Here is a 25,214-nt window from a genome sequence, read left to right on the forward strand (position 1 = left end):
GGGACACGCTGCATCTGGGTCACAGTGGCAAGGGACAAAAATCAGTATTGGTATCGGCCCCTAGTATTGGTGCTATACTAATCATGGATAATAATTGATTGATAAGTTACCATACTATTCTGTATTCTCTGCTTCCCACCCTGCTGTGGATATCTAATTCAGCTGGGGAAGGAGATGGGTAAACACTTAATTTCATGTCTGCTAGACCCTTATATAAAATGGTCTCTGTATCTTCCCTTATTTACCATATACAATCACAGCGAGACTGTCTAGCACCCTGGAAGCAAAACAATTTTACTTGGATATCCCAAAAAAGCAACTGGTTGGAGACAATTTTGTAGCTCTAAAGCGGTACCTGAATCATGCAGTAGCTCCGCGCCTCGCTCACCTGCTGCTGATCAGTCCCCTTCTTGCTGTGGTTCTGGATGTAATCCACCAGCCCATGAACAACAGTCTTCACGGCCACAAGACCGTTCTCTAGTTGTTCCCATGTTGGAGGTGGAGCATCTAGAAAAGGATAAATAAAACAAAATAAATCTCTCCAATTGTCAAGATGATGCTAGAAAAACTAATTTTTACACACTTTAAATGAGATTTTTTTTTTTTTTTTTTAAGATTCATACTTTTACCTAGGTCCGATGTTGCATCTGTCCCCCTGCCCCTTTAACACCGAGAACTGAGCGATTGAACACCGCCGACCGATCAGTTCTCACAGCTCCCTGAGCAGAGAGCTGGTGACTGTCAATTAGCAGCACTCTGCTCTGCACTCTCCTCGCTCACTGGAGTGCCGGGCTGTGGAGGGGGTGAGAGCAGCCAGATCCAGAGACCCTATGGTCGTGATGACGGCCAAGCCTGGAACAACTCTAACGTCAGCAGACAGCGGACTTCAGCCCGCTCTCTGCTGAAAATGGGTCAAAGGAGTGCAAAACAAACTGCACTCCTGTGATCCACAGGAGAGGTACAGCAAAATGAACTTTGGCTGTACTACTACTTTAATCTCAGGAACCTAAAGCATTGTCATCAAAGAGTATTTCTCTACATACTGCATTAAGTTTGATTTATTTGAATATTAAAGTAAAACAACTGTCAAAAACAAATAAAATAAAAAGCTACTTAAAAGATAAAATAAAATAAAACCAGCATCATTCTAGCAACTGGACAGTGAAAGGAGAAACAGCAAAGAGATTATCTCATCTCACAGTCACTCTGCTTTCTCCTCTTATCAGCATGCTTCTAGTCTGCAAAAACGGACTGGCTCCTTGTACTGCTTCTTCCGTTTACAATCCAGCTCTGTTATACAGACAGCCAGAGGCTAATACAGGTCAAATTCAGTTATTTACACTGCTTGCAGTTGAAATGAAGCAAGCAATATACAGTAGGTGTTTCCAAACAGCCTGTAAACAGCTCCCTGAATACCGTATATACTCGAGTATAAGCAGAGATTTTCAGCCTCTTTTTTGAGGCTGAAAGTGCCCCCCTCGGCTTATACTCGAGTCACCGCTGTCTGACTGCCCGAACAGCGTGTCGAGCAGACAGACAGCGGCCATTCTACCTTTCAAAAGCCGCGCCTCCGCCTCCGCCTGTGATAGGCGGAACACTCAATTTCCCAGCAGTCAGTGTTCCGCCTATCACGGACATCGGCTCATCCTCGGATGAGCCGATGTCCGTGATAGGCGGAACACTGACTGCTGGGAAATTGAGTGTTCCGCCTATCACAGGCGCAGGCGGGGCTTTTGAACAGGGGAATGGCCGCCAGGGCGCCGACGAAGAGCGGCGATCCTGGCATGGGACGACACGGAGGCTCGGGACGGGACGACACGGAGGCTCGGGACGGGACGACACGGAGGCTCGGGACGGGACGACACGGAGGCTCGGGACGGGACCGCTCGGGACACAGGTAGGCTGGACACACAAGGCTGCACGGACACACACACACACACACACACACACACACACACGGATGGATGGACACACACACACACACAGGGATGGATGGATGGATGGACACACACACACACACACACACACACACAGGGATGGATGGATGGATGGACGCACACACACACAGGGATGGATGGATGGACACACACACAGGGATGGATGGATGGACACACACACAGGGATGGATGGATGGACACACACACAGGGATGGACGGACACACAGGGATGGACGGACACACACAGGGATGGACAGGCATATCTCACCCTCGGCTTATACACGAGTCAATAGGTTTCCCAGTTTTTTGGGGGTAAATTGGGGGCCTCGGCTTATACTCGGGTCGGCCTATACTCGAGTATATACGGTAAATCTGTAGTATAAAAAAACTGGGCAGTACACATACCAATGTTGCTAGGTGGAAGCAGTCACCTGCAACATCTATTTATGCTAGTCAACCACGTAACATATGACTTAAACTCCTTCATTATAAATATGTGGTAGGGTCACTAGGAATTTTTTAGGTGGTTTCCAAATAGAAAAGGTGCCTACGGAAATTAGACAGAATGCCCAGTCCCACCATTTACAGTCTGGTAAAAGTCTGTATGTTTGTAGGCACCTCCACAACTATAGCTGAGCCAACTTAGGGGAGAGTTGATTCACCACAATTGATTTTCCCAGCCAATTACTATACAAGTACTGTAACTAAGGTTACTACAATCCTATGCAATCCAAACTAAACCATTAATGCATATATGCATAGTTTCATCATGTGCACAACAAATTCCGTCAGTTTTTTTTTTTTTGCATGCTATTCTTATATCAAAAACCAATAGGTTACTAAAAAGTTAAAAAAATTCTAGTAAGATAGACTACAACTTCAGAAGTGATGTCATGTATTCTATTGTATTGCATGTATTCTATTGTTTCCAAGCAGGCGTGGTCCTGGTCACACGATTTATTTTGTACAAATACTAAACGAATTACACAAAAGTTGGTCTCTCTTTATCGTATGAACAGTTTTTGTGCTTCTCCCGTCATGACTGTTCATGCGAAAATATCTGATCGGCTCTCAAAAGCTCTGTAATGATCAGACTATCGAACGATCACCGCGAAAGCAGTATTTTTCATCAGATTTTCTCATCATGCGTACTAGTTATTCAATTCCAGATTTCTGTCAGGTTTACAGACACTTACCGGGGCTTGGATCTATATTTGCCAGCAGCTCTAGATGGGGACGTAATCTGTTGAGATTGGCAGGGTCTCCAGTCCTCTGCAGAGCAATGGTCAGTTCCTGGACACTCTGAGCAAACGAGGCCGGGGTCTGCAACTTAACAAAACCTTTCTTGTAATAAATGAACTAGCTTGACTTTCAAACTATCAAATTAGAAAAATACACAGGGTAAGAGTAGGAACACAGAACCAAAAAGGTTATGGAATAAAGATGGGGCCCAATCATTATGCAAGGTACGTTGTAGAAAACAGTCAGGATATAGGGAGAACAGGACAAACAGACAAAAAAATAAAAAATTGGCTGGGGCAGGAATGAGGCGGTTACCTTGTCAATTATGGATTGCATATGGGATTTGTGAGACTGATCCCCATACAAAAGAGAGGACCATTGATCAGGAGCAATGCGCAGGCCAGCCTCCATAGCAATCTGTACAATCTGAGAATCATGCTCTCTGCGCAGTGCTTCATAAGTGCGAAACTCCTCCTTTAACTGCATCAGGGAGGAATCTTCATCACGCTTTGTGACCTGAAATTGTAAAATACTCTGTTAAGTCTTGCATGGTCGTACCTAAACAGTTTTTGTCCGATTTCATTGCATGATGTGAGCTTCCCACGGCAACTTCCCCTCTCATGTTGCAGAATACAAATATTAAATTTTTATTTATTTTTTTCACCTTTGTATGCGTTTACCCAGTTAATCTGGTTGGCACATTGAACAATTTCCTTTACTAAATGATGCGGCTGCTGTGAGCTCATACTGTGTCTTAATGCATGTTGTTGAGCTGGAGTGCTTCTCAGCCAGAGGAAGTCTTGTATTGTTATTAACGAATACAAGGTTTCCCCTGGTTGTCTGATATGGGCATCATGACATCTACCCGCCTCTCCACCTCAGCCAATCAGAGGTAGCCTTGAATAATTGATAAAAATATCAGGCATCCTCTGAATAGTCAAGAAGCATTTAGCCTAATTTGATTTTGCTCCAGCAGTGGAAAGTCTCTGTCGGAACAGTGCTGCATACTGTATGTAGCTAAATGTTACATACAGTGTGATTCAGCACTTACTGCAGCCTCATATCACTTAGTAAAGGAAACTGTTTGGCCCAGATGAACTATTTAAAAGTATCAGAAACTGCTTAACTGAAGAAAAAAAAAAAATGTGAATTTAAAGCAGAACTTCACCCAAAAGGTCCACTCCACTGACGCATTTGACACTTTGGGGGGAGGACGGGTACCCGGTTTTGACAGGTACCTGCACTCACTTCCTGTCAGATTCACTGCGGTGATCTGAGTAGGAAGATCACCCCCATCACACATACGTCCCAGAAGACTGCGGGACCATTCACAAAACGCACTGAGCTTTGCGCATGCGCAGTAGGTGACCAGCTTCAAGGCCCAAGGCTTCACTGCCAGATTTCCCTTAGTTAAAATGCCTGATGAAGGGGTCCTACGCAGCTCCGAAACACTGTACTAAGTCTTCTGTGATGTGATCATTCTTAAATAAAAGAAATGGATGTAATTGACAATTCGTGGTGTGGTGGCAAATCTGTACATTTTGTTAGTTAAAATGTCAACGCCTGGATCTGAGGCCAAATTAAGAATCAGCTCAGGTAAGGACATCACTGGATTCCTGGACAAGCAACTGTCCTATTAAAAGCCAGTAGCTTTTAACCACTTAAGGACCGCCTCGGCTGGGCACAATCACGTACCTGTACGTGGCTCTTTAAGTGCCCAGCCGTGGGCACGCCACCGCGCTCCCAACCCGGTCCTGAGCTCCGTGACTGTGGTCACCGGACCAGCAGACCCGATCACTGCTGGTGTCCCGCGATCGGGTCACAGAGCTGAAGAGCGAGGAGAGGTCTGTGTAAACAAACCTCTCCCCGTGCTTCTTAGTGTGACTGTCACCGATTGCATGGTCCCTTTTATAGGGAAAGATGATCAATGACGTCACATGCCAGGCCACGCCCCCCTACAATAAAAAAACATAACGTCACACATAACTTCTACACTGCCCCCTAGTGGTTAACGCCTTCACTGCCAGTGTCATTTACACAGGAATCAGTGCATTTAAAATAGCACTGATTGCTGTATAGATGACAATGGTCCCAAAAATGTGTAAAAAATGTCCAAAGTGTCCGCCATAATGTCGCAGTCACAATAAAAAATTAAATAAAATATTGTATCGGCCTAAACTGAGGAAAAAAAATGTTTTTTTATATATTTTTTGGGGATATTATAGCAAAACGTAAAAAATATTGAATTTTTTTCAAAATTATCGCTATATTTTTGTTTATAGCGCAAAAAATTAAAAAACGGCAGAGGTGATCAAACACCACCAAAAGAAAGCTCTATTTGTGGGGAAAAAAGGACACCAATTATGTTTGGGAGCCACGTCGCACGACCACGCATTTGTCAGTTAAAGCGTCTCAGTGCGGAATCGCAAAAAGGGGCTTGGTCCTTTGGCTGCAAATTCGTCCGGGGCTTAAGTGGTTAATAGGACACTTGCTTGTCCAGGAATCCAGTGATTTGTAGCTACTAACTTTTTAATATTGTTGAGGGGAGACATGAGCTCCTCTTTAAAGAGCTGAATAACTTATGTTCAGATTTTACATAAAACTCACTGAAAACCACTAGGACCTTTTCACACTTGTTTATTTTATTGCCGCAAAACACACAAAGTTTACTGTATGAAAATGCATTACAAATAAAGATCCCATTCAATCCTAAATGGCTGGTTCACATCAATTCTCTGCAGTTTAGAATGTTTTTAAAGGGAAATTATGTGGACCCATTCACACAATGCGTTTGTGTTACTATTTGTTCTGAAATAAAAGTGCATAAAGTTGAATGTGCCCTTTTACTTTACCTTGAACAATTTTGCCTCCATTTTGGATAAGGCCGTTTATAGGCAATTTGAATTTCCTAAACCATTCAATGAATATAAACCTTGTTCATCATTGGGGTGCCGCAATCACAACGTTCAGTAAGTCCACAACCACTTAATCCTGCCATCTTAACTCTTTGCCAGATGCAGGTACCCTCTGTAGATCCATTAAAATGGGCCTACTAAGCAGAATTTAGCAGCCTGGGAGTTCACTGTACAAAACATATTTGGGCGTTTACTGTGGGTGCCAAAATGTTCAAATTTTTAGACTATTTTTAAAACAAAAATTACTTTGCATTTATTAGGAAAGATCAGCACAATACAATTTTAAACTTTAGAAAGTTCAGTGCTAAACAGCAAATAGCAATTATTACTTATTAGGATGCCAGATTGTTATGGTGTAAGAAAATAAACTATACCTTAAAGCAAGAGGCTCTGTACAACAACTGGACAACATGCCCAATGCTAGTTTTCGAGGCTTGAGGAAAGCGCGGTTCTAGTCTTTGCACCACAAACAAAACCAGAACCTTCCGGGAGAGCGCAGATCCGTCTTCCAGGGCCAGGAGGACAAGCTTGAGGGCTTCTTCCTGCATGGCTGCAATACAGATAGATAGTTCATTAAACGTCTTAAAGAGCCATTCCAGGAAAGTAAAAGTTAAAAGTGAGGAAGTAACAACATCAGGCAAACACTGCAGCTATGCTATATTCAAGAGTTCATTAAAATTTAAGATAAACTGATTTCTCTGTAGTTTACTACAGCAAGAACTAGGGCTGAAACAACGAATCAACATAATCTATTATAACAATAGCTGTCAACTAATTTCATTATCGCTTAGTTGGCCTGCATAGAGAATGTATTATTTGTTTACATGTCAGTATACATAGTGCAGTACACATGCAGCTCAGTACACCGTCAATACATGCCAGTAAGCGTCGGGGAACTTGTGAATGTGCAAGGAGCAATGCCTCATGGGAAATGTAGTCCTGGGCAGGGAAGATCAGAATATGAACCCGGTGAAGCTGGAGGATGATAGGCTGGAGTTATAGAAAGGCATTACAATGACATTTAAATAAACGTTTAGCAGCATTGTTCATGGATCTGAAAAGGGACTACATTCACACAAAATAAAAAAACAATTTTTATAAAAGATGTATATCTTCCCTCCATACCACCCTTCATGTAGCTTCATTTCTGACTCCTATTTAAAATACACTGTGGGGTTGATTTACCAAAATGGGAGACTGCAAAATCTGGTGCAGCTGTGCATGGAAACCAATGCAGCCATTGCATCTCAAGATTAGTAAGCTGCAATCAATTACATTTTTGGTATTGGGTTTAAAACTTTAGATTTTAAATAAAAGAAAAAAATTTTATATTGAAGTTTTTATCTGACTAATCAAATTAAAAATTATTGGCCAACTTATTATGAAAATAATCATTACAGCAATCATTATGTTAGCAAGAACCTAGAAAGTGCCTCAAATGGTCACTTAAAATTCTGAATGCAGATTTAGATTCATTTGGATGGCTTTACTGAAATAAGTCCTTTAAATCCATCAGTCAAGCAGTTTATAACTTGTACATCACCTGTTACTTTCACAATTGTAGGACATTGGTTTGGAATTGTAGATTTAAAAAAAAAAATTGAATCTATGTTCTAGCATACCTGGACCGAGGAATTGACAGCCACGGGCACGAACCGCTGCCCACAGGTTGGAGGAAAGTTGCTGGGGGTTCTGATGTTGTAGTATAAGCTCAGTGACCGTTCTCTCGCCCAGTGAACGAGCTGCTCGCATTGCTCGAATACGACCCTCTTCTTCCACCAGCTGACAATGAACAAGAGTCACCAATTTCCTCTGCATGGGGCGGCTTAGCACGCTTTGGGTGGTGCTATTTAAACCGACACCTGAAGGTGTGAAAAGATCAAAATAGTGCCGAAATTAAACATTGGCTTTTATTTTTTATCAACCCTTATAACATAACTGCTATTGGTTCCGAACAGGAAAGGAAGAATGCTAACACCACATCAGAAACCCTCACACATGAAAGTTTATTACAATAGATTATCCAACTCTAAACTGGCTGACCATTTTTATCCATTATGATCCACTTGATTGCCAACTAGGGCAGGGCTTCTGACTCTGATAAAGCTCAGAGGTAGTGAATACTCTGTTAAGTTTGCCATTTGAAGTAAGGAAAATTGGGGCTAGTGCTGCAAGAGACATTACGTTTTGGAGGCTTTAAAGTTCTCCCGATGCAATAATCGAATGAAAACTGCAGGAGATCAGTGGGCAACTGTTAAAGGAAGCTGGTAGTGAGAGAATATGGAGGTTGCCATTATTGGGCCTCTGAACGTACTAGTTGCTTGCATGTTATACTGGTCTGAGAAAGTGAAACTAAAATGGAGAGGGATTAGAACACCTATTAGGTTTTTATTGCTGTCTGTGCCACCGTTACTAGTTCGGGTGACCAGAGGGACCCCAATGAATTCCCCAAATTTGCAGGAATTTTCACTCGCTTTGTTTTGGCTATGGGACAGGAAGTGAAGGGAAATCTTTCCAATGTGACACAGATGGCAAATAACTCAACACTCATCAAGTAAAAATATTGCAAGAACCTGTGAATAAATAAATGCATTCTATGTATGAAGATAAAAAAAAACTGTGTGTAGCTCCCTCCTTTGCCCCCCAACACTTAACTGAGCCTGATCTCGATCCAGTAATGTGCACGAGAGCCTCGGCTCTCCAGGGACTCATACTCCCCTCATTGGCTGAGACAGCAGCAGGAGCCATTGGCTCTCACTTCTGCCAATCACAGCCAGTGAGCCAATGAGGAGATAGAGGGGCGGAAACAAGCCTACTTGGGTGAACCTAGAGCAAGCTGCTTGCTCTGGGGGCACTCAGGAGGGGCCAGGAGCTCTGACGAGAGACCAGAGAAGCAAAGTGCTGCTCTGCAAAACAGGAGGCGAGCATTTATTTATTTTTTAAACCAAGCTTTTAAAGATCACCTTAACTCTACTAAAGCCCATAAAATGTATAATGTTAACCAATAGATTTTTTTTCCTTAAAACAAAAAGTGGGAGTTTCACTTTAGTGTGGAAAAGAACATAAAAGTAAATAAGCCTAAGAACAGGCCCTAGCCTGCTTCAGCACAAAAAAAAAAAAAGAAAAAGTAATTCCGCATTCACTTCATCCTTGTTAGAGTCTCTGTTAACAGTAGATATATTTCTAGTGGGTGACAAAAAGTGTGAAGAGGAACAAAGAATTTCTTTACAACCTAATTTGCAAGTTCACTGTGATAAGAATCACATCAGAACTAATTTTAGTTCCTTGCAAGGCTCTCTCATCACCTTTATAACAGTCCTTAGGGAGTTGACACAAATCTGTGAGAAGCAAGTGTAAATTCTCATCATTACTCCTCCTGTAATCTAAGAGTAACACAAAGCTTTCAAGTCTATAGCCTGCTTATGTAGGCATTCTGTCAGCGTTTCAGGACACTCCTAAAAATGTAAGCAAGCTAAGATGTAGCATGTTCTAGAGATCAGAGTTAGACCCCATACACACTATCAGATTTTCTGCAGATTTTGTCTTCAGATTTACCAAAACCATATAATGAGGTCAAACCTTAAGCATTTCAAATTGTACGCAATCAGGCAGGCCCTTGTACTACATGGTTTTGATAAATCTGAAGACAAAAATCTGCGGAAAATCTAACAGTGTGTATGGGGCCTTAGTTTGCTGTATTATCGAACGCGCCATTACTACATGAAATACTAGGTCTGGCACCCCATGATCAATTCTAGCCACATAAAAAGAAAAGCTATCATAAAGCATCTAGACAGAAGTGCCATCTCTTGGCTTTAATTCCATGCTGCACGATTCAACTCTGAACACCAGCACCTTCCTCTTAACAACCACGAGACACTATTCTAGTGGTGAGAAAATGGTGTAAAATCACTGGATGAACATGACATAGAATCAGCAAGGGAATGTTCAGGATTGTGCTGTTAGAATGGCCATGAGTTTTAAGCATTTAGCATGTGCCTGTACATCCTTGGGTAGAAACATAACAGGATCATGGCTGCATGGCTCGATTTTTACAGCCAGCAATGGGATTTCTGGTATAGTGAACCAAGCAGCCCTACAGTTGCCCAATCAATTTTACAGGTCTTGGAAGGGGCCCCAGATCTCTTAATAAAGAGGACCTGTCACTGCCCCAGCTATCACAAAGGATTTTGTTAAATTGAATAAACAAAATACAAAAAACCCTGTAAGGACTTTAAAAAGTGTTGCCTTTGGAGATTTTTAGGTTTCATATTTTGCGGATACTACACAGGCATACAAAATTTAAAATCTTAACATGCTTGGTATCAATTTACTTCATCATCTTTTATATGATACCAAAAAATGTTGTATTATATTGTGTTTGTGTGCACTAAAATTCTATATTTCTAGGTTATCAGACAAGGTTTTGAGAACAGGGAATTTGATAAGATTTTACCAGATTCATGCATATTGGTAAACAAAGTGAAATAAAATTATACGCACTGCGGGCAGACTATGTAAGCCTATTTAACGGGTTATTTATTACTTTTTTTTTTATTTATTCTTTAACGGGTTAAAGGGGTGGTAAAGTTTTTTTTTTTTTTTTTTTATAAAACAAACATGGTATACTTCCCCCTATGTGCAAGGGTTTTGCACAGATTGGCCCTGATCTAGGGCTGAAACAACCAATCGATTAATCGACAACTAATCGATTATGAAATTAATCGATTAATCGGCCAGTAACATAATGGGGTTAAAAAAAACTAAAATGAGCCCTTTATAGTACAAAAAGTTCTACAGTAAAAAAATGAACCCCTTACAGTAGTGATTACCTGCTTTTTTCTACTGTAAAGGGCTACTTTTAGTTTTTTTAACCCCATTATGTTAGTAAACGTCTAAGCCCTTGTACACACGGTCGGACATTCTCACAAAAAATGTCCGATCGGACCGCGTTGTTGGATAATTTGACTGTGTGTGGGCTCCATCGGATATTCCGACGGACAAAGTTTTAGAACTGGGCTATAAAACTTTCCAAAAACATGATCCGATCGGACTTTGTTCGATCATGTGTAGAAAATTCTGATCGGACAAAGTGCCACGCATGCTCAGATCAAATTCCTAGACCAAAGCTATTGGCTACTAGCTTGAAGGTGGTCCTGTCGTAACGAAATAACCTTGTTACGTACGATCGGATTTTCCGACAACTTTGTCCGACCGTGTGTATGCAACACAAGTTTCGGACAAAATCCGTCAGATTTTGTTGTCGGAATGTCCGACTGTGTGTACAAGGGCTTAGACCTTGTTCACATCTCTGTGTTTATTGGTGCTTTTTGCAGAAATGCACTACAGTTAATTTCCATGGTTTCCTATGGGACACGTTCACATCTGAAAGGGTCAGGGACTTTTAACGCAAAATGGTGCTTTATTGGTGCAATATACTTCAATGGAGAAGCTGCAGAAAAGCATGTAATGTGTTTTTGCAGCAATTTGTGTTTTTTCATCTGCCCCAAAAAAAAAGCAAAAATGCAAAATTGCAGGAAAATCAAAAACGTACAGCAAAAAGCACTGCATAAACAGATCAAAAGCAAACTGCATAGGTGTGTACCGAGCCTTATGCTGGCCTCACAAATCAATTTTCAGATGAGAGTATTCAGACGAAAAATCTGTGTACATTTGCTGAATGAAAGAATATTTTTTTTGAAATTTTCACTTGTTTTCAACATTCTGTTTTTAAAAAGAATTTCATACAACTGTCTGAAAATTCCTTTGACTAAGAAGTTTTCTATTTCCAAATTTTCCCATCACTGCGGTTGAAAATGAACATCAATTTGACCCACTTTTTTTTTTTAAAAGGTTATTAACCGATTAATCGAAACAATAATCGGCCAACTAATCGTTAGTTGCAGCCCTACCCTGATCCTCCTCTTCTGGGGTCCTGGCGCATTGAGTGCCCCCTCAGTGACTCGGATTCCAATTGACACAGACAGCAGGACTTTGTGACCCCCCCCCCCCCCCCCCCCGCTATAAATCTATCCACTGAAGATCCGAGACAGCGGCTGGAGCTGCTGGGCTTATTCTCTTCGATGGAAAGATCTGGTTCAGGTAAGTTAAAGGGGGGCTCTGGGGGCTGCTGCACTACAAATGTTTCTTCTAAGGTGAAAATTCTTGATTTACAACCCATTTAAGGCTAATTTTGATTTAAGAACAGTGCATTTAAAGTGAACACGCAATGTCCATCGTAGTGTATAAATATTACTGGTAAAAGTGTAAAAAGCTTGCTACACCTTCAATGTATCTTCATATCTATTTCCCTGTGCAAAGTGGAAACCCTGGACTCCAGACCCATACTGTATACATGGGGCTTTACTTCTCAAGTCAAAATGATATGGCAAAACCTATACAGGCAGCTAGCCGTTTACTGGGGCTACAGGTAGATCATGGCTTGTACACAAAGACTAGACTTAGACAGCCATGATCCTCCACTCCCGGAGGGGAACTGAGCCCAAGCGCAGCTGTGGTGCCTGGATTTTACCAGCATTTTGATGGACATAGCTGGTTCAGTTTAATAATCACTTGTAGTGAACCCTTCCTTTGTTCACAGCAGCATGTTTTCAACTTTCCTTGCTCCCATCAGTTGACTAACCAAAGGAAAGGTTTAGATCAATTATTTACTTTATTTTACCAAGAGTGATCTTACCCCTTGCAGTACTGAGGGGCTTCAGGTAAAGTGCCAGCTCTTCCACACACTTTCTGGCCTCCTCATAGTGTTTGGTGTCTTCAACCCCGCTGCACAAAGTGATAGGCTGCTGCTCGGGTACCTGCAGGAAGAACAAGTAGAGCGATGAGAAGGTATATGCAAATAAAAAATAAAAGCCCACTCTATGACCCTTACCAATTATCCTTGGCTTTTTTGAACAGAAAACATAACAGTGACCTTTGCAAGAAAAACAATCTACATGCAAACCTCTCTACCTCGGATTACATAAGAAAAGAAAAAAGTGACAGCAGTTTGATTTAAAGTGGCTGTAATGTAGAAATAGTTTTGTTAAACAAAATAATAGCACAGAGCGGCCTTCATCCTCCTCTTCTGGGAGCCCCCATCGGTACTCCTGGCTCCTCCTCTTCTCGGTGTGCTAACATAGGAAGCCGATTCCCATCGTAGCACACCTGCAGGCTCAAACCTGAGCCGTGCTGCCTGCGTCCATAGACAGTGTCGCCTGGCCCCAGTCACAGGATTTGACTAACAGCATCAATGAGCAATGGCTCCCACTGCCTCGGCAAAGCCTGCGAGAGCCACTACAGACTGGAACAGCACTGGATCAAGTGAGGGTTCATGTAAAATATAAGGTGCATGAAGGGGCGATACTAATACCTAAACATTTTGTACCTTAATGTAAGGAATGGATTAAAGTGGTTCTAATGCCACAAGGTATCTTTTTTAGGAGCCATTGGCTCCTGCTGCTGTCAATTCTGTGGTGAAGGGACAGCGGGGGGGGGGGGGGGGGGGATTATGGGTTGGGGGGCGGTGTTGCTCAGTCTGTGTCAATAGACGCAGACTGGGCAACTCGGGAGTGAGCACGCATGGGTGCCTCCTTTGAAAGTGGCTTTCCCTGGGGCCAGCCACCGAAGAGAAGGGGCCTGGATTGCTGGCAGGGGACCACAGAGAAGGATGATCGGGGCTGCTGTCTGCAAAGCCATTGCACAGAGCAGGTAAATATAACATGGTTTGTTATTTTAGTTATAAAAAAAAAAAAAAAAAAATTTAATGTCACTTTAAAGGAAAAAAAATGTTTAGGCTTTGGAACAACTAAATCTGCATCTGTAGAGAAAAGGGCAGTATATTGCAACAGGCAAGATGTTGCAATATGTTACTGTCTATGTTCTCTGCTTTTATCCAAATGGTACATTTCAGTACAACTGTCCATCATTTAGCTTACCAAAATATTAAGAGTGAAATGATAGTACAATTACTGTATGAAGCCCGAACAAGGTATGGTTCAAAGCCAAAAGTTCCCTTTTACCACCATCAGGTAGAGCTTCCCCGTCCTGGATAAAATGAGAATCATGATTTTTTTGCTTAGAATAAAGATGACGGTTCTCTCACGATGCGCATGAAAGACTGATGCGCAAACATGGTGTGACATAATATATGGCAATGACCGCCATTTTATTCTTTAGCATCTCTGCTAAAAAATATATATAATCTTTGGGTGTTCTAAGTAATTTTCTAGCAAAAGGTACTTTTTTTTTTTATTGTAAGTAACAAATGTCAGAAAAAAAGGTTTGGTCTTGAAGTGGTTAAATTGACTTCATTTACAGACCGAAGTTCATCCCTTTGATTCTAAAAGAACTAAATGTTACTTTGTATCTCTTTATCTCTCAGCACAGAGGAATGTTGATAAACATTTGCTGTAGAGCTGCCATGACGAGTCGACGTAATCGATTATGTCGACTACAAAAATACCTCGACGTGCGTGCAGGGAGTCGATGCGTCACAGTGCTCAGTATCTCCCGCTCTCCTCCGTGCTGCCGTCCCCCTCTCTTGTCCCCCTCCGTGCATCTGTCCCCCTCTCTTCTCCCCCTCCGTGCTGCCACCCCCTCTCCCCTCTTATCCCCCTCCGTGCTGCCGTCCCTCTCTCTTCTCTGTGTCCCCCTCCGTGCTGCCGCCGCCACTGGGTATCTCAGGATGGAGAGCGGAGGTAGGAGCCGGTAAACCCGGCTCCTTCGTTTTCAGAATGGACAGTCAGTAACCACGGACTCTGTCCATTCACATAACTGAAACATTGTAACCGCCTGTGATTACGATGTCTCAGTTAATGAATGGAGAGAAGCCGCTGTCTAATCTCCATTATCAGTGCAGCAGAGGCTGCAGAGAAAGGGACTGGGGAATCTTTGTCCCCAGTCCCTTTCCTTGTCTCAAATGGGAGATGTCAGAGGTCTGTTAAGACCCCTGATATCTCACCATAGGCCCCCCAACAGGGCTGATAAAAAAATTGCAATAAATAAAAAAATAAAATAATAATAAAAAAAAACACACTGACACTGTCCCCACACACTCTCCCCCTTAAAAAAAGAAAACATTGCAAAAAATAAATTATAAACATTCATGAACTTCTGAACAGAAAATATAAAGTTAAGATATATATATATATATATATATATATATATTCTCTTTTATCTCAACTTTACAAAAAATAAGTGCATAAAAAAAAAAGGTAAGAATATAAGTACATACTTATATATAATATATATGTGCATGTACTAGTTATATTCTTTTATCTTACTTTTTTTTTTTATGTACTTATTTTTTGTAAGGTTATCCAAAGGATTAATTAGCTAATCAAAAAAAAAATTTATTATGCACTAGAAACACTAGATTCATTTAAAAAAAAAAAAAAAAATCGGATAGTCGTGACTAATCGAAAAAATAATCAATAGATTATTCGACAGACAGATTAATCGTTAGTTGCAGCTCTAATTTGCTCGCTTTTTTTTTTTTTGACAGCCTGGCTCTGCACTGTTTAATGGCCGATAAGGATCCTGGGGGGGGAATGGGTTGAATCGAGATTGTAAATTTTTTTTTTTTTTTAACAATTAATCGTGCAGCTCTACCACCAGGTAAATGCACACTGGCAAAGCTTTTGGACACGTCCTCCCACCCCCCCCCCCAGACGTAACAATATTAAACTACCCTATTCTGTAAGTTTCACTTTTTTTTGCAGAGTAACAAAGGAACAGAAGGGAGGGGGATGTAAGAGTATCAGTAAGAACAGAAAAGACATCCCTTCCCTTCTCTTACTTTGTTATGCTGCAAAAAAAAAAAAAAAAAAGTGAAACTCACAGAATGAGGTAGGGCAATATTGTTACGTCCAATGGGGGTGTGTCCAAAAGCTTTGCCAGTGTCCAATCACCTGACCTGTTTAAAAACCCAGGGTCCATGGAGATCCAGCCCACACCCTGTACTGTACGATTGCAATAAAAGGAATTTTGACTTGCCTCTAAATTCCATATCTTTATTATACAGTACACAGACAGGATATTCATAGACCCTGGGATGTCCCCAAGCAATGAATCAAAAGGGCCTGAGCAACAGGCGGTTGATGTCAGAATGCACATTAAAACCCCCACCAATCTGGTGGAGCGAGCATTAAAGGGTACTGGGGGCAACATATCCGGCAAGGTATCCCGTAATCTCCAGAAAGGAGTCATCTTATGCACCTGCCAAAAGTGGACTTAGAAGCAGGACGTCCCTGTTGACAAGAGAAAATTCCTGTTTTTGCTATAAAGGCTATGGCTTTTAGATAGAGCTGTTAGTCTATGTCCAGACAATTGAGGCAATTTTCATGAGATGCTTTTTCATGAGAGGAGCAGTGCACAAAGGAGGAAGTACAAGGTCTTCAATAATGTGAAAGGCTGACACCAGCTTAGGACGAAAGTAGGGTTTTGGACTCAGACCACTTCCATTCATGTGAAGAATTAGGAAGGGATCAATTGGCTGTGGCTTGACAAGCTGTAGCTATTGCAGGGTTGGACCTGCAAATGAGAACCTTTAAAAGCATCTCAAATTTTCTGTCTGCGCATTCCTTAAATAAAAGGAACAACTTCCATAGGCACAGAAAGATGCTTGTTTAAAGACTGTGACAAAAGGATCTACTACTAGAACAGTTTACATTTAGTAAATTCTTCCACTGGACATAGCTCAGCAAGAATTCTCAGAGAAGCGAACACTTTGTCAGGTGAAACCCAGTTGTCATAAATTGCCCATTCTATTTCTTCATGGATGACAAATGCCTTTTTAGACTTTGCAGGTCTCTTAGTACCCAGAGGGGCCAGGTGAAACTGGGGAGGAATGCAGAAGTGCGCATATCTACATTTAAAAGCATAATGTGTGAACCTATAGTATCAGGGGTATGAGAGGCTGGGGGTGAGAAATCTGCCTAGTTTTCCTCTACAATGCCTCTAGGTCTTTTTCAAAGTTTTCAATGTCTATTTCTTCTCAAGGAGGTTCATTTTCCAATCAGACAGAGGAGGTGGAGGCGGAGAAGTAGTCTGGTGCTTTTGGGCTCTGGACAATGATCACTAAATTAAGGCCATGTAGCTGTCCAAGAAATTCTGACAGTTGCCGAGAAATCTGCATTCATCAGATAGGCTGATTGATACATACCTGAGCTATAGCTACAATCAGATGCATGGACAGTTGTTAAAATAAGGTCCTGGTCTGATGCAAAAGAAACAAAGTCACTGAGTGTTTTACAGACCATCGGCAGAGTAAATACGTGCTTGAGCTTTTCCCACAGTTCCCTCAGTCTGATTTCCATTGCTATGAGTGAAGGTATTCCCCTGTGAGGTATGCACGGAGTAGGGTGCAAAAATGGGGTTAGTGTGTCCGGAGAAGGATACAAAGCAACCATAGTGTCAACCGTCTTGTAGCCAAGTCCTCATGGCAAAAGGGCAGCTAAACCACAGCGGTTTAGTGTCTGGAAGCGGTCTCCTCTGCAGTGAGCTGGCAGTAGGGAGCGGTATAGTTTGTCTCTCAACAGATCACGCACAGATTTAGTAGGAACTCTATGTGAAGTACACAAACAGAAAAGATGCTTCATTTATGTCACTGTACAGCAGTGCAGTGCACTGCTGTAAAGTGGCATGCAATCCTGTCCAGTGCACTGCAAGAAAATACAGTGTGTCTACATGTTATCACAGCTCACTCTACACCACACCTCTGGGGAGCATTGCAGTGCAAATTGAACACACAAAAAGCAATAGTTTTCTGTGTGTCCCAGCAGTGACCTGCATTCTTCCAGTGCAGTAAAACACAGGTCACCAAAATATGTGTGAACAGGGTCTAAGTCTCATATTTGCAATAAGACATCCTTCATTGACTGATAAAAGGACAAATCTATCTTACCTTTTTACATTGCTGGTCCCTGTATGAGTCCAAGCTTTGCCCATCATGGTGGGTATACATTGAAGGGGTCTTCAGGGACAGGGAACCATAGGATCTGTATAGCACCCTGCGACTAACTGCACGCATTGCATCAAGTGCTAAGGTTAGCGCCCAAGCAAGATCCAGTGCTCAAAAGAAACAGGCCATCCCCACAGTGTGGGGTATGAATACAGTTCCTGAGGTATAACAGAGGTTGCACTAATTTGAATGCACTACTTCTATAGTTATAGTAGTAGGCAGTGAAGAGCTGACATAATTAACTACCGTAGTTAAAGTGGAAGTAAACTCCCCCATCGTTTTCAGCCAAGGAAGCTGCCATCTTTGCCTCTGTTTAATATTCAACTGCTATGGTGCTGCACATGTGATTCGTTATGACACCAGCCATTGGATGGTTTGATAGTTTGGCTGAGAGCACAGCCAATGTGCAGTTAGCATTCCCGGCATGCCTTTTTTTATTTTAACTGTTTAAATCCATGGGTTTACTTCCACTTTAAATGTAGAGACGTGTTCCTAAGGTAGAAGAAGTCCATCACCAACAGGACGCTAACAAAAAAAAAAAAAAAAAAGTCTCAAGAATTTGGGTTGGGTTACGGACTAACACCCAAAGGGTACAAATGTCCAAAAGCTCTGCTAGTGTCCAGACACCTGAAGGTAGCAGCCTTTAACCCAGGGTCTAGGAACATCAAGCCTGTGCCCTACACTGTACAATAAGAACAGTAAGGCTTTAATATCTGTATCACAGTGAAAACCTTTACAGAAGTTCACATAAGGCTTTACTCTTAAATAGTTAATGCAGTTTTTCTGTCATTTTAGTACTCACCACCAGTTACAATTGATAAAGTATGCCGTATAGTGCGATTTCAAAAGCACAGCAATGCAATTTTAAAGATCTTCATTCAATTGGCTTGAAAGAAGAATGGCAAGCAAACAATGTAAACAATTTGCAGCTTTTCAAAATGAACAGCTATGCATAGCTCTGGAGGAAACAACCTTCACTGACTGAATTTTTGGATTACCAAATGCAGCAAACTGCAAAGCAACACATCTGGTGTTAATGAGCCCTTGTCTATCACTAATTGCAGAACTGTCAAGTAATTTCACAGAGTTTACCTGCAGATGAGTGTCAGTATGTTTACTTCAAGATCTCAACAAACTGTCCAAGCAGTGAAACAAACTGTGACTACTGCATAGCAATTCACGTGGCTTATATTAAAGTGGTTGTAAAGGCAGATTTAGTTATCTTCACACATTCTATGCATGGAGATAAAAAGCCCTCTGTGTGCAGCAGACCCCCTCAGTCCTCCTAGCACTTACCTGAGCCCCATCTCTACCCAGCGATGTCCACCAGTACCTTGGCCATCCAGGACTCTCCCTTCCAATTGTCTGAGACACAACAGCAGCACCACTGGTTAACTGACTTTGACAGCAGCGGGAGCCAATCAGGAGAGGGAGGGGCGGGGCTGAACTGAGGCTCCGTGTCTGAATTGACACAGGGAGCTGCGGCTCAACTGCCCCATAACAAGCTTCTTTCTGTGGGGGCACTCGACAGGAGGGTGGGGCCTAGAGCACCATAGAGGGACCAAAGAAGAGAAGGATCTGGACTGCTCTGTGCAAAACCACTGCACAGAGCAGGTAAGTATAACAAGTTGATTATTTTTACAGAATAAAAACTGACTTTACAATCACTTTAACGTCTTGCAATGTAAAAACAATCTACATTTTGGCACTGCGATAAAATCAAGTGTTATGCAGTGACAATATATTACACCCAATATTGTTAAATGTTTTAAGGACGGTGGCACTTTTGTTTCCAAACACAATGTTCGGAGTTAAAATATGGCATTCTAGCATGCCAATATCGTGTCAGGAATTCTACTCACCACCTTAGCTTCACTCTGATCATACAAAAAGAAAAGAAACATATGACAGCTTTGTTATGGCATGTGGTACAATCAAAGCTATATGAGAGCCAGAGCCAGGACAGAGAGCTACATCCAGGATAAAGCCTGGCACACACCACTAGTTTTCTTTCCTTCAACACAACAGCTACGGTCAGAACCGCTGTACTAACATACAGTATTTTTATTTTTATTTTTTTCAGCGCAGTGGGTTGCTTTAGAAGCCAACACATAACAAAACAGCCGTGTGAATAGAACCTAGTGAAAATCCACTTTTTTCATTTCAATACAATTCTAACAAAAAAAATACATAGGAGAAAGAATGAAAGGTGTGATGCAATGTGTGGCTTCACAAGGTTTTGCAGCTCAGTGCCTCCTTCACAACTTTAAATTAGTCTCTCAGACTATAGACTATTCTAGGGACGCAACAAAATTTCAGCCGAAAATTGTGTTTTGGCCGATAAAGAAAAATGGGACAATAATGGCACTGAAAATGCATGTGATGTTTCTGTGCATGTGGTTTGTTTTTCATAGGTCACGTGACTCAAAAACGCAACACGGGTGCGTTATTGATACATTCTTGCTGGACAAGCAAGAAAACCTCTGCACATATGTAGTTGGCAAAGTTTTGCTTTTGCACAGCAGGCAGCTCGTAGTTTTCTGCATATACCTTTACCTTCCCTTGTGCCAAAGATCCACTGAAATTCGGGTTGTAAACTGTAAACATTAAATATTTTATATTTGGCAGATTAAAGAAATTTACAGGATTTTCTATTTTTGTGCACCACAAAAAAAAAAAAAAAAAAAAAAAAAAAAACAAACACACACACACACACACACACACACAACACCAAAACTAGTTGTTGAAGCGCCTTCTTGCAGTGCCATGAGTCAGGAAAGCTCATTGAAACCTAGGAAGGCCTACCCTCCCTGTGACACAAAGCTGTATTCCAGGGCGCAGACACACAAATTGCAGTTTCAAGGGTGATTAATCGACAAAAAACTCAGGAGACATCCTTCCTCATACAGATCAATGATGAGCTGTGGATTTATCCCGTCCAAGGAGGTGGCTGTTTAACTGCCCAATGATCGGTATTTATGGAAAGCAATGTTAAATATAAACCGAGGCTTGGCTCCGTATGGAATTTGTGAATGATGCACAAAAAATAAATGAGGCATTATTTAATGCATTCCAAAAAGGTGCATTTTTTTTTTTTTTTTTAAAGAAAACATGGAAAAAACTCAAGTCCTTTGGATCTGTGCTGGCCACAACAATCATTTTTAAATTTGGGGCAAAAAACAAACAAACACATAGGTCATGCAATTTTGTAAACTGTAGAGAATAGTCACAACCTCAGTTTCTTATTGCCATTAATGACCGCTATAGTCCGTTTGTTCTGAAGACTACTGTTAGCGGAACAGGATGTGAAATCTTCCACTTGAACACCTGTTGTGCCTCCAGGACAGGAAGTTAAAGGATATCTAAAGTCAAATCATAAACGTGTTTGTTCTCATAACAATACTTTATCAGCTAAGAAAATGCTAGGCATACTGTAAAATATTTCTTCTATGTCTCTCCATGACGCATGTCTTTCGCCTGTGTCCTATAATCTCTACATGCTAATGCAGTGCCTTTCATTCCTTTTGAGAACTGCGTAACCCACTTTACATTGCGGTCAACAAGCTTTGATAATGGGTTGTACAGGGGTGTTTCCTATAATCACTGCTCTTCCCGACCACCCTCATCTTCAGCAGATTTGATGGACAATTACTACTGTTGTGACTGATGAACGTCCAGACATAACTTGCAGCTTCATAGAAAAGCTCGCTGTAATGGGCGACATGGCTGTGCATATTCAGAAAACATGAGAAATTTAAGGTCTCTGCATTCTAGGAAGTTGGTCAAGTAGGATTATTCTACAGGTATGTTTAGTGACCTACAGAGCAGTTTATTTAAAACGAAGGTAAAACACATAGAAAGTAAATGGCTTATCACAAACGATTTTAAATTTTTACCATTGATACGCTTTAAATTAAGAGTTTGTGGTAACCCAAAAAAAAGGGATTTTTTTTCATCATACTTGCCTGTAAAATCCTTTTATTTAAGTACATCATGGGACACAGAGTCAGGTTCATATTCAATCCCTGCTGGGATGTCCCAGAACAATGAGGGAAGAGAGACACCCTGCCAAACGATAGCCAAATAGAACGTGTATGGCAGCCCGCAGTACACTGCGGCCAAATCCTAGCCTGCTTGAACAACCTGATAAAGTTTTGTGAATGTATGCACTGAAGACCAGGTAGCAGCCTTACAAATCTGAGCCAAAGATACCTGATGGCAAAAAGCCCAGGAGGTTCCTACACCCCTGGTAGAATGAGCTCTCACCCTAAAGGGAGGAGCTTTAGGTTTCAGACTGCAGGCCTGAATGATCAATTGCCGGATGGAATTGGCAATTGAAGCCTTGGAAGCTGCCTGCCCCTTCTTGGGTCCTTTTGGTAAAGCAAAAAAGGAGTCTGATCCTCTGATCTCCGCAGATCTAGACCAATAAACCTGGACTGCCTGGACAACATGCAATGAGTGCAGTCGTCTCTCTTCTGCCGAGCAAGGCCAAGAGAAAAAAAAAAAAAAAAGAACGAAAAATAATGTCCCAATTTAAACGAAAGGCTGACACCACTTTTGGCAAAAAGGATGGAACAGGTCATAACACGACCCTGTCGTGGTGAAGGGTCAAGTATGGTTCCCTGCATGAAAGGTCCACCAACTCCGACACTCTTCTAGCCGAAGTGATGGTCATCAGGAAGGCTAGCTTGCGTGACAGCAAGTCTAATGGCGTTTCCTTGATAGGTTCAAATGGTTGTTTCTGTAACACAGCCAGCACCAAGTTCAAGTCCCAAGGACATATAGGTGACGTAATTGGGGGAAACAAGCGAGTTGCCCCCTGCATAAAGGTTTGGATCAGTGAATGGGAAGCTAAAGGCCTTTGGAAGAATACAGATAGGGCCGAAACTTGAAATTTTATTTCCACAGCCAACTGTAGAAAAAAGAGAGAATTCTCCCAATCACATATTTCTGAGGAGGACATTTTCTGGCTTCACATCAAGCAATACAAGTCTTCCAGACCTTATGATAAATTTTCCTACCGACACCTTTTCTAGCATTCACTAGGGTAGACACTACTGATCCCGAGATGCCACGGTCCTTTAACACCCTGGCTTCAATAGCCATGCCGTCAAATTTAGAGACTGTAAATTGGGGTGGAATATAGGACCTTAAGACAGTAGATCAGGGCGACATGGAAGCGCCCATGGTGCGTCTATTGTCAGTCTCAAAATCTCTAGGAACAAGGGCCAGGCTGGTGCCACCAGAATGACTGGAACCCCCCCTTTCCGAATCCTGTGCAACAAATGTGGAAGGATAGGGATCGGAGGTAAAGCATAAACCAGGGAGTACTGTCTCCATGGAACTATCAGAGCACCTGCTCCAATTGCCAGATGATCCCTTGTTCAGAACACAAATTGCTGTTGCTTGTTGTTAAACCTGGATGGCAATAGGTCAACCTCTGGCCATCCTCAACGCTGGAACATTTCCTGGAACATACCTGGGTGTAGGGACCATTCCCCCGGGCTGATCTTCTGGTGGCTGAGATAATCTGCCTTCCATTTCTCCTCCCCTCGGGATACAGAATGCCAATATAAATCGGCACGTTCCTCTGCCCAGGATAGTATGTGTTTCACCTCCTTCAGAGCTGAACGACTACTGGTACCGCCTTGGTGGTTTATATAGGCCACTGCAGTGGCATTGTCAGACTGAACCCCGATAGGGCAGTCCTGAAGCTCCACTGTCCAGGACCGTAGGACCAGACGTACTGCCCGTAATTCCCGGACGTTGATGGGTAGGATCTGTTCTGACCATTTCCCCTGAGCTGTGAGACATTTTAGGGTTGCTCCCAGGCCTGAGAGACTGGCATATGTAGTCAGTACTCTCCAGGTTACTGGAAGAAAGGATTTTCCCTTTCTCAGGTTCTGATCCTGAAACCACCAGGTTAGGCTTAAGCGTGCCTGAGGAGATAAGCACATTGGATAATCCATGGCTTTTCCTCTTCTGACCCAGGCCAACAAGATGTTGTTGTAAAGGCCTGGAATGGAACTGGACATAGAGCACTGCCTCGAAGGAGGATACTGTCCTCCCTAGAAGACGCATATAGAGCCGAATGGAGGGTTGTCTGGTGCCCCTTTATCTGACACACCTGAACCTTCAGTGCAGAGATCCTTACAGGTGGAAAGAATACTCTTGCTTGAAAAATATCGGGTTTCAAGGTGGACTTTTCAGTATTTATGATTCAGCCTTAGCTTTTCAAATACCGCACTGTGCATATTATGCTCTGTTCTAGAGCATGTAATGAGTGATCTCTGAGCAGGAGGCCGTCCAGATACCCAGATGTGTAAATGCACGTCTTTTAAATTGATGGAGGCTAGAAAGCCTCCCCTATGGAGTGAGGCTACTACTGAGCGGGCAGACTCCATCCGAAAGAAATGTATCAGTAGATACTTGTTCAGGAATCTTTGGTGCAGAATGGGCCTTATGTCCCCGCTTGGTTTCTGAACCGTAAACAGGTTTGGAGTAAAACCCTGTGCTCCTTTGGATACTGGAACCTCTACAATCACTCCTTGATGCACTAGATGTAGTGCCTGAAGCAATAAGGTTTCTTTTTGGAGGACCTGAGAGAACGTTGTATCTTAAAAACCTCTGAGGGGGAACCCCCCACAGCTTGTAACCGCAAGATATAATTGTGGTGACCCAGTTGTCCTGAATTATTCTTCTCCAAATGTCAGCAAAGTGCAGCAGCCTTCCCCCCACTCAATGGAGTGGGGATGTCCCCTCAAAAGGAGGGCTTGGTGATGGATTTAGCAGAATCTCAGACCTGGGGCTACTTCTGGCCCTGCGGCTTGCCCCTGGTCCTAGCGCCCTGTTGGCGGCAGGAACCGCCTTGACGTTGAGACATTGTTGAAAGCAGTCCCTGAGGTTTTAAAAAAAAAAGGAGGGATGTCTGGTGCATTTCTTCACAGGAAGTAGAGAACTCTTCCCTCCGGAAATCTTTTGGATATATTTGTTCAAATGATCACGAAAGAAAACGTTCCCCCTGAAAAGGGAAACCTGCCAATAACTTTTTACAAGGAAGCTCGGCTGACCAGTTCTTAAGCCACAAGAGTCTGCGCATACGTATGCATGCGGTGCTTCCAGAAGGCAGCTGTGGGACAAAGAGCAGGCTTTGAACAG

At 42.3% G+C, this 25,214-nt stretch overlaps 1 protein-coding gene across 5 annotated transcripts in view; it reads right to left on the bottom strand.

Annotated features, from left to right (window-relative positions):
• Positions 1-25,214, bottom strand: part of RC3H1 (ring finger and CCCH-type domains 1) — a 123,508-nt gene that overhangs the window by 41,393 nt on the left and 56,901 nt on the right. For 3 of the 5 annotated variants that reach the window (XM_077453239.1, XM_077453237.1, XM_077453241.1), the window contains exons 3-8: positions 12,792-12,912; positions 7,717-7,956; positions 6,469-6,644; positions 3,495-3,695; positions 3,134-3,266; positions 356-507 (exon numbers count right to left, since the gene is read on the bottom strand). In XM_077453239.1, the coding sequence (XP_077309365.1) occupies positions 356-507; positions 3,134-3,266; positions 3,495-3,695; positions 6,469-6,644; positions 7,717-7,956; positions 12,792-12,912 (1,023 nt within the window). The remainder of the gene's footprint in view (positions 1-355; positions 508-3,133; positions 3,267-3,494; positions 3,696-6,468; positions 6,645-7,716; positions 7,957-12,791; positions 12,913-25,214) is intronic. The other 2 variants (XM_077453238.1, XM_077453240.1) reach the window with 2 other exon arrangements.

The sequence above is a fragment of the Lithobates pipiens genome, unplaced genomic scaffold, assembly GCF_037356315.1.
Source record: "Lithobates pipiens isolate NorthernLeopardFrog02 unplaced genomic scaffold, aLitPip1_a1.2 Scaffold_23, whole genome shotgun sequence".
In the NCBI taxonomy this organism is placed as follows: Eukaryota; Metazoa; Chordata; class Amphibia; order Anura; family Ranidae; genus Lithobates; species Lithobates pipiens.